At 40.4% G+C, this 10,000-nt stretch overlaps 1 protein-coding gene across 4 annotated transcripts in view; it reads right to left on the bottom strand.

Moving 5' to 3' along the window:
- Positions 1-10,000, bottom strand: part of LOC138016005 (ATPase family gene 2 protein homolog A-like) — a 22,391-nt gene that overhangs the window by 306 nt on the left and 12,085 nt on the right. For all 4 annotated transcript variants that reach the window (XM_068863167.1, XM_068863169.1, XM_068863170.1 and 1 more), the window contains 8 exons: positions 8,804-9,436; positions 7,360-7,489; positions 6,301-6,484; positions 4,186-4,379; positions 2,336-2,573; positions 887-970; positions 569-748; positions 1-297 (listed from right to left, as the gene is read on the bottom strand). The exon at positions 1-297 is cut by the window's left edge and continues 306 nt beyond it. In XM_068863167.1, the coding sequence (XP_068719268.1) occupies positions 1-297; positions 569-748; positions 887-970; positions 2,336-2,573; positions 4,186-4,379; positions 6,301-6,484; positions 7,360-7,489; positions 8,804-9,436 (1,940 nt within the window). The remainder of the gene's footprint in view (positions 298-568; positions 749-886; positions 971-2,335; positions 2,574-4,185; positions 4,380-6,300; positions 6,485-7,359; positions 7,490-8,803; positions 9,437-10,000) is intronic.

Raw genomic sequence — 10,000 nt, 5'->3', positions numbered from 1 at the left:
AATTTTAAAAATCTCTTTTCTTGCTTCCAAGTCTGGAAGAGGTACGTACAAGATTCTATCAATTCTTCCTGGGCGAAGCAAGGCCTTGTCAATCATGTCGGGACGATTTGTTGCTGCTACCATGACCACGTCCTTCAAAGTTTCAACGCCGTCTAGCTCTGTCAAAAGTTGCGTTAGCACACGATCCGAGACGGTTGAGGCCCCATCATCTCCGCTACCTCCACGTCTTGTCGCCAGGGCGTCTATTTCATCGAAGAAGATGATCGAGGGAGCTGCAGCACGAGCTTTTTGGAAAACCTGTTAAATCAGTTCAAATTTTTTGTTTTACTTCAAAGAGGGCACAGACAAATAAAAAGCGAGAAAAAAAAAACGCGTAACAGACGAGAGGAAAGATTGAAGGACCTGTTGACACCTTATAAATTTAGCCATAAAATAAATAAATAAATAACCAAAAATTCATTGAATAGATCTAACAGAGCAAGGAACATCAACACGACACCTGTGCCGAAAGCAACCTTTCCAGTTGGTCACCACATCGATGAAATGTATTCGTTGTCACACAACTCACCTGTCTAACAGCTCTCTCGGATTCCCCAACCCATTTGCTAAATAGCTCGGGACCCTTTACGGCCAAGAAGTTAAGCCCACTCTCAGTGGCCAGGGCTCTCGCTATTAGAGTTTTGCTGCAACCTGGTGGGCCGTACATTAGAATTCCCTTGGGAGGGCGGATACCCAGCCTCTGAAATGCCTGCCGGGAAAGAAAACCAAGTAATCTATGGACAAGGAGAAGTTTAGAAAAATGGTCCGATAGGAAGGAGGAAAATAATGTAGATAAAGGAAAGGGGAAAGAACATGAAAGTAAGTTTACTACGTTGGCATTTCTCACCTGTGGGTGTTTCAGTGGCCATTCCACTGCTTGTTTTAGCTTTTTCTTGATAACAGCGTTTCCTCCGATGTCTTCCCAACGAACCTGTCACAGAAAATCACAAAATTACTCAGCAAAACAGAAAGCCTCGATTTTGCACTGTCCCCCTTATGCCCGCGATCTCAATGCCAACAGACTGTCGAGCTCTTGTGCTCTTTGAGTCAGTTGGGCTAAAAAAGGTATATATACACCATTTCCAAGCTAACTTCAACCTGTTCTGAATAGAACCGAATTTTTTGTAATAGTAATTAGTTTCGCTTTCAAATGAATCTCAACTAATTTTCATAAGAAAGACTTCGCAGTCAGTGGCTGGTCAATCGCGAGTTCGTTCTGTATCCTGTAAGAAGTCAGGGTTCGATGGAAAATACATAGAAGCCATGTATATCGCAAAAGATGGCTTTCACAGTTTTTTATATTCTGTTTTAGTTCCTTCAGTTGTTCGTTGGGGGAATGGGGATGGCGCAGTGGTGAGAACATTCCCATCCCACTAATGTGGCCCAGGTTCGATTCCCGGAGTCCCAGCGAATTTGGACCCCCGGGGACTAAATCTTCGCGCTTTTGTACCCCCATATCCCCCATACTACAGCTTATTTATTTAACTGTTTATCGATACAGAGTTAGATTATGGATCGGGGAAACTTGAGGAAAAGACTTACATCAGTTAATTGGTTGTTTAAAAGTATTCGCGGCGGCATTTCGTGTATAAGTATATATATACGAATTTTAATTAACTCCTTTCTGACAGAAGCTTAAATAACGCACTTGGAATTCATAGAATTGTCGTGTTATCTTTTCAATAAGGAAAAAAAAGCAAAGTCAGACTTAAGCTCCAGTTTAAGTTGTTGAAAGCACGCGTTGTGGCTTTTTGGTAAAGCGTTGCTTTTTCTTCCATTTGATAGTTTGAATGGGAGCCGCTTCCACAAAGATCATGCCACTTTTTGAAGTAACACCTCTTGGTTGGAAGACGCGTTCTTAGAAGTTTCCTTGATCACAAGGCTTCAGAAGATTTTCATTAATCACTGAGATTATTACAGCAAACACAGTGAATGACTAAGGCCCAAATTTGGTGGAAGATACTGCGGGTTTACACAGAAAATACAAAATTTAATTTTGGCCTCGAATTTATTGTACGGGTCGAACATTTTATTCTATGCAAGAGTTGTCATAACACAAGAGTTATCTATTCGCATGCAGTAGATTCATAACACAAAGGAAATGATTGCATGTATATGCTATCTTAAATTCGAGATGAAATAAAACTTTCCTTTGTTTTTGAGTAATTCCACCTCTATGGCATTGTTTCCTTTGCCTGCATCAGTGCTTTTGATTGTTTCAATAACAATGGAATTAATTGGGCTGAAGTGACAGTTTGCCCATGCGTAGAGACGTGAAACTCTCACTTTAACCCACCTTTGGAACGTCAATGGCGACTTCTCGCATAGCACTGGGCCGCACTTGTGTGAAAGCGGCCATGATGTCTTCACGAGTAACCAAAAGGCGCTCTTTCAAGCTCTCTTGCCCAGCAACATCAGCAGGAGGTGCTGTAACCTTGCTCTCTCTTAAGCAGCGTTTGAAAGACAGGAGTCCTGCTTCTTTACACACAGCGGCAAGATCTGCTCCCACATAGCCATGCGCGATATCAGCAAAGCTTTAATAGCAAGGAAAGGGTTAACTCATTTTTTCACAAGGACCTTTCTATAGCCCAAATTTCAAAAAACTGAGAGTATCTTACGAACCCTTAATTTTGGTTATTATTTTTTTAAAGTAGATGTAGCCTAAATAATGACAAAATAAAGGTAAAACTAGAGGATGAATCATTCAAAAATATGTGACAAGCAGATACCACATCACAGCAAACAATAATCAATATGATAGCTTTCCTGGTTATGTCAGTATTGAATTACAAGTGTTGAACTATAAAATTTCTCAAGAACGTCTTAGGCTTAGATCACCTAAACGAATGAGAAACTTCCTCCACGGATAATAACCAGGCGTTCACAACAAAAAAGATTGGACATCCGCCATTTTATTCAAATGCTCAGACGAGGGGAACCTGGAACGAGCGCTTTAATTGGCCAGACGTAGCAAAGCTTCTTGAGCTTATGCTGCGTTTCGTTTCCACACGACGCAAGCGAACGCATGCAAGCATAAGTGCAAACACAAGAAAAAGGAAAAATCTTGATCCTTACGCTTGCATCAAGCCCGTTTTCACGCTGAAATAAGCGCTCTTATTCTTGCGTTTGTGCTTGCGTCACTAGTGAATACCAGGCTTTAAAGATTGATTTTCGCGCGAAATCAGACCTTTCCAGCACATCACAGGTTTTGTATAAGAGATTATTACCCATAGGATTGAGAGTGGTCACTCGTGCATGCGAAATCGTATTTAAACACGAAGACGCACTATATAAAAAGGGGCGCTTCACGTACTGCTTTTGTTCGAATTCATTCAATTCACGACTGATTAATCATCCAAGATGGTGATCAACAAACAGCAACATAGAGACGAAAGCCCTAAAAGATATTTCTAGCGCGAAAAAAAAAAAAGAACGACAGATAACATTTTATGACATACAGGAGGTTTTCACGTGACGTCATCACCGTCACGTTGGTGGACAAAAACAAAAGATCTTTCATTTGCTTCTTTTGTTCGTCCACCAGAAGTCGTACATTTCTCTATGGTTATTGGTATCTCTAGAGGTTGGTTGAAAACGTCCTATTACGGACACATTGCCATAAGGGGTTTTTTTACTGAACAAACTATCAAAGAGCTCCCGGCTGCGTCCATGTTTGATTGATAAATCATGGGCATGTACCTAAGACACCACGCTTTTTATAGTGCGTCTTCGTGTTTAACAACTAAAAATAGCTTGATCTGTGAAAACGCCGTTACATAGACATAGTATTGGAGTTGTAGCCTCCTGATTATGGTCTCCTTGTAAGTTGTTCCTTTTTATCCAGTTCTTAAAGAGGTTTTCAATTGAGTGTTGAAAGTAATTAGCGAATTGCTTTGGCTTTGCATTATTTCACTCAGTGATTGGTTCAAAGTTCTCGCGCCACTTTTTTAACCAATCAGAAGTAAAACCAAAACCAATCGTGGCTCGCGCGTGCACATTTTCCCGCGCTTTGTGTCGGCTACGTGTAAATACTTCGAGTTTTGATTGGTTTACTGGATTGTCTCCGTCCTTATTGATTGGTCAAAGTAATTACTTTGGTTTTGGTTTTAGGATACTCAATTGAATCTCGCTGTATGGCATTATTACCTTCTGAAGTCCTCTGTTGTGAGACCATGTGGCACAGTTCTCAGAAGTGTTCTCAGAATATCTTCACGATCACGCGCATTTGGAATTCCAATCTCAATTTCTCGGTCCAGTCTCCCTGGTCTGCGCAGGGCTGGGTCCAAGGCATCAGGGCGATTGGTAGCTGCCAACACAAGCACGTGACCAGAAGAGGAATTCTGTGAAATAAAACGGGTGAGATGTTATAACGTAAAGTACAGTAAAGTAACCATATTTGACGTCGATAACTCGTAACAGTAATGAATTCCACTGACAAACCTGAGGTCGACGGTACGCTCATTTTACTTCCCCCTCTCCGTCAGTGCTCCGTTTTTTGGCCAAAAAAAAGTCATTTTTATTTATCTTTGATTTCAAATCTATGTTAACTAAACACTAAGGATGCAATACGCGTGTACGCGTCTAAATAGGCCAATTTTGATATATTAAAATTCTGTCGAAAACAAAAGGCATCATCTCGAGGCTCTGGGGAATAAACTCATACAAATCCTTACATTTATTCCCCAGAGCCTCGAGATGATGTCTTTTGTTTAGGACTGAATTTTAATATACCGAAATTGGTCTATTAATATGCCGCGCGGGAATTTTTTAAACAAGTGTTTTGCATATATAATAAGCCGCGTTTACGGGCTGAAATTATAAGGTACTGACTCAGTGATGTTATTTTTCCCTAGATCCAACCCTCTGATATTCAATCAGTCAGTTTGGAACGCAAGCAATGGCGGACCGTGACATCCAAAACTTACATTCAAAGTAAACAGCCTTTGGATAAAAATCAATGCTCAAAATCTAGCCAGTCAAGTGTTAAGCAATCACACTTTCAGTATATGAAGAAAAAAGGAAGTGGTTTTTAAGGGTATTAAAAGCTAGTTAAGCTACAAAGAAAGGAGAAATGCCGAAACAAGGATGTGAAATACGGGAATCGAACTCGGGATCTTTTGCACCAAGGACGCGCACTGACCGACTGAGCAATCCTTGCTTCAACACGGATAAAATTTCAAACGTAATTCAGTGAGGTACACTTGGTTTAAAAGTCGCTGTAGTACAGTTCGGAAGTACAATAATACTAATAAAGTATTCTCGTTTGTCTCACAATGTGGTCACTTGTGATGTAGATCGACTGGTTACTCGTCACCTTTTAGGCAGGATGCTCCGATGTGATTGGTTGGTTTTCAGTAGCTGTGATTGGTGCATTTCGATCCTCGCTGTTTCGCTGTGTTGTTCCTTCGGCGGTCCGCTGTCGTGCTTCCGGAATTTCTCTTCCACTATCCCGGTTAATGTTGTTAGGGTGAAGTCTTATGTGAATCGCCTCTTTGACCCTGCGTGTGTACCAATGAGGATCACGATCAAATAACTTTACTTCGTTCCAAAGCGGGTTGTAGTATGCAGTAGCAGTATGCAGTCGAAAGGTCGCGATCTACATCACAAGTGACCACATCGTGAGACAAACGAGAACAATTTATTATTATTGTACGACAGTACGAAAGTACTTTTTAAGATAATCTGAAGGCTTACAGCCCCATTTTCTTGATTGAACTCAACACTGAATTCAAAACTCTTTGCGCTCTTCTTATCCCTCCAACCCCTAAACAACTTTCTTTTTTCTTCCAGTCTTCTCGCACTTCTCTAATTTTTCCACAAACCCACTAATGCCCTCTTATAATCTCTCTTTATCAATAATACCCCTTTCAATTTTTTTTCTGGAATTTCGTTAACACTTTTCTCCCTTATCATTAAGCTGTCATCCTTGCTGTTATGAATGCAATTCTTAGCAATTGCGTAGAGAAACCTGAAATATTCACGATTTCAACGAGGTTTGAACCCGTGACTTCGCGATGCCGGTGCGACGCACTAACAAACTAAGCTATGAAGCCACTGACGTTGGGAGCTGGTCATTTCGGTTCAAATGTTGCCTTGATGAATGAATCAACGAACGAAATGATATATGAAGTGGATCATTACATTGAACTTCAGATACGAAATCAAGTGAGGCTTTGATCCTCGCAGTTATATGAACGCAATTCTTAGCAAGCGCTTTATTCCTTAACCTCGTCATTTCTATCTCCAAAATATCTCACTCACAGCTGTTTTAGCACCATCCATAAGTGTCAACAGAGTAGCCACAACTCTCTTCTCAAACTCATTTTGCACCTTGTCTCTTTTGGGACACAAAGCATCCAGTTCATCGATGAACACTATACTTGGAGCTCTTTCATGAGCCTCGTGAAAGATGTCCCTCAAACGAGCCTCAGTCTCACCAAAGTACCTAGCAAGACAATAGGATATAACATCTCTCACTGTATACGATTGGCCAATTAAGCAGGCAAATTCAAATATAAGGCACACTAAATTCAAAAAGTCGATCACAGCTTATTTTACTATCATCATTTTCTATCAAGCACTTATGTCCCGAAATGCATCTAATTAGACGCATGCCCTATTTTGACCCATGTCCAATATACACCAACTGGAGCAACTAGTGAATACAAGGCCACTTCGGAAGCAGTATTACTAAAGTGGCTACGTGGCTCCACAGTCGTGTTAGCGTTTAAAAGAACGAGGAAGGTGTGTTTTTCAGTGGCTCCGCGGCTCCAAAGTCGTCCTAACTAAGGAGCCACGGCGCCACTGCAGCTAAACCCCTTCAAAAATGGCCCTGTATACTGTAGTTTTGCCCTCAAACTGATACAGTCCGTCAAACGATCAATACGGGCTGAACGGATCATGAAAATCTTAAGTTCCGATGGATCGTATTAAACCGGTTGACGATCCGTTCGGTTTGAACAGGCCGTAAAGTAGGGATTCGGTACTAACAATAAGTAGCACCATTTGGGAGTAATGTATGTTACCACCTCTTGCAAACTCATACCCTACATTGAACAAGAAAAAAAAACAAGGAGCTTTATCTTACATTTCAGTTACTCATTGAAGTACCATATACAGGTTTTAGGATGGAATACCCTGCTTCAAAAGTTTCAAAGTACAAAACTCTCTCGCCATTGTTTGCTAATGCAAGTGCAATATCCACTCAGCCCAGACAAGGCCAACATACTGCAACATAACGTCTAGTCACTGTTTCAAGTTACTATTGCTCTTTTAACAAAATGGTTTATAATGTTTTTTTGAGTGTAAAGCCACACAAACCTGCTTAGAACGTCTGGACCATTGATACATATAAAGTAGGCACCAGACTCACTTGCCACGGCTTGTGCAATCAATGTTTTCCCTGTTCCTGGTGGTCCATAAAGCAAAACACCCCGTGGCAGCGGAATACCTGTGGAATTAAGTTTCCGCCACAGATTTATTAAGTGGTACTATGATCAAAAAATCACTTCCTTTTTTTCTTCAGATTTTTAAAGTGTGTTTGGTTAACACCTGCCTGGCAATTTTTGATTGAGCTTCGATTTTTACCCAAAGGCTGTTTACTTTGAGTGAAAGTTTGGTATTTCACGGTTCGCCATTAGTCACGTTCTAAACTGACCGACTGGACCTAAGAGGGTTGGATCTGGGCAAAAATTAAGACGTCATTCACTCATTAGCTTAAGTATGCAAAACACGAGTTTAAAAATCTGAAAGCCTGAAATTCCCGTGCTGCATATTAATTCGGTCGCATACACACGCATTGCACTCTTAAACTAGCGAGTCTTTGACGTCATTTTCTCCTCGATCGACAATGCTTATGCAAAATTTGGGCAGATAAACAAAGAGCATTATGGTATTTTCTAAAGTCGCCTATAGCGGACCATTAAATAGGAAAATTCCAGTTAAAATAAGCAAGTGTCTTTTTGAAAGTAAGCCTTAAAACTTGGGTCACCTAGTGTTTAGTTAGTGTTTAGTGTTAGTCTTAAAATCCAAAGGGAAAAAAGTGGATTTTTTAATCATAGTACCACTTTATTCAACAAATTTTATGGCTTCTGTAAGTTTTATGCTTTTTCAGCAATTAGCCAAATGCAACAGTAAATTGTGATTTCTATAATAATTTGTAACTACGAACTGATTGGCCCATTCATGTCAAAAAATGCACCTAAAGGCCATTTCCGAGTTCATATCTGCCTCCTCGTCAAAGTGAGTCAAAGTGCGAAGTTTTCGTTACGAAAATTAGCTTTCATTCATATTTAAAGTACAACTAATTACCATCACAAAAACTTCGCACTTAGACTCACTTTGAAGAAGAGGCTGACATGAACTTGGAAATGGCTTTAGTTATTAGATGCCCGCTTATTTTGACATCCAACATGAAGGGACACTTAGTGACGCTTGTTGAGATCCATGTGCATCTAATTCTGGGCATTTCTGGACATATCTGTCTGGAATTTATAAGAAAAAAAGATAGATCTTTGAAACTTTTGTTGACATCCATTAATGAAGGAAATAAATGAACCTTGCACTTATCTGGACAATTTAAGCAACTGTGACTTTTTTGGACACCTGAAAAATTAAAGTGGCTCTGGGATTTGAACCCATGACCTCTGCAACACCAGTGCAATGCTCTAACAAGTGAGCTATGAAGCCACTCAGTTGGGAGCAGGTAAATTTGCTGGGCTCATTTGTTACAATAATTATTATCCAATCAGACCTAATACCTTACCATAACTTGTAAACATGTCTGGGTGTTTCAAGGGAAGCTCTATCATTTCACGGACCAATTTGACTTGTTCCTGAAGCCCTCCAATCAAATCAAAAGTCACTTTTCTCCTTGACACATTCTTACTCTGTTTTGTTCCTTGTGCATGAATGATCAACTGAGTCTCTTCCGGTGATATGTAGAATAACACTGTTGTGCTACTGCTTTTATTCTGATACCACAAGTCCAAACAGTTTTGTGATTGATACTCTGCACTCAGCTGAATGGCACAGTTATGTTGAGTTCTGTTTATTTTCTGTCCTGGAATTGGCTCCTTAGTTGTGCCATTACTGAGTTCATTGTCATCCTTGCTAATATGTGAAACAGATGACGGGATTTTGTTGCCACTTAAATCGACATCTTTCGCACAGATCTGAACAGAGTTTGTTGAACCAGATGCACTGTCAAGTTCTAAAGCTGCCAAACTGTTCGAGAGCTCAGTTGTAGTGCTGTCATCAGTTGATACCTTATCCTCTTCTGAGGATGCTAATTCAGGAGTTAAATGATGGGATCCCTTTACTGAAGTGACCAGAAGTTGCCGTGATTTACCAAGGAAATTAACTTCTACTTTGTGCATTGGAAAAACAAATTGGTTTCCTGTAAAAAAAAAAGGTTTTTCTTCATAACCAGCAATAATTATTAATGTTCTGATAAATGAGGCATTGCTTATCTATACTGTGAGCAGTCTCTCTTTTGCTCTAAAATCATTGAAACGAACACGTACGTTTAACTTTCAAAATCGCTGAAGCTGCGGGTCGCTTATCACGATTTCTCCCTCGTGACTAGTAAAAACTGGGGACATAAAGCTCACCATCAGTGTAACTGATTTATTTGTGCTCAAAGGTTTTACAAAGCATGGTGAAATGCATGTGTGTAAAAGTAGTGATTAAACTCATCGACACAAATGAGCATGGGGAAGGCGCCTGAGAAGTCAAGAGTGCCTGGTCTCACAACTGGTTGCAGGGGGTAACTAAGACAACCCAGGGTGTGAGTGCCCTCCACCCAGGCACTGTCACACTGCTAACCATATACAATATACATGTACTTACCCCTATACCACAGGGAGGGCAGGGAGGGTAGCAAAAACTTACAAAAGCGAAATTACACAACTTAACAAGAGTATACCGGCCAACTTTTTCTGAGATATAGGCGAGAGATTTT

This window comes from Montipora capricornis, chromosome 9 (genome assembly GCF_036669925.1).
Source record: "Montipora capricornis isolate CH-2021 chromosome 9, ASM3666992v2, whole genome shotgun sequence".
In the NCBI taxonomy this organism is placed as follows: Eukaryota; Metazoa; Cnidaria; class Anthozoa; order Scleractinia; family Acroporidae; genus Montipora; species Montipora capricornis.
The sequence above is the reverse complement of the archived record's forward strand: the minus strand, read 5'-3'. Positions and strand labels throughout refer to the sequence as shown.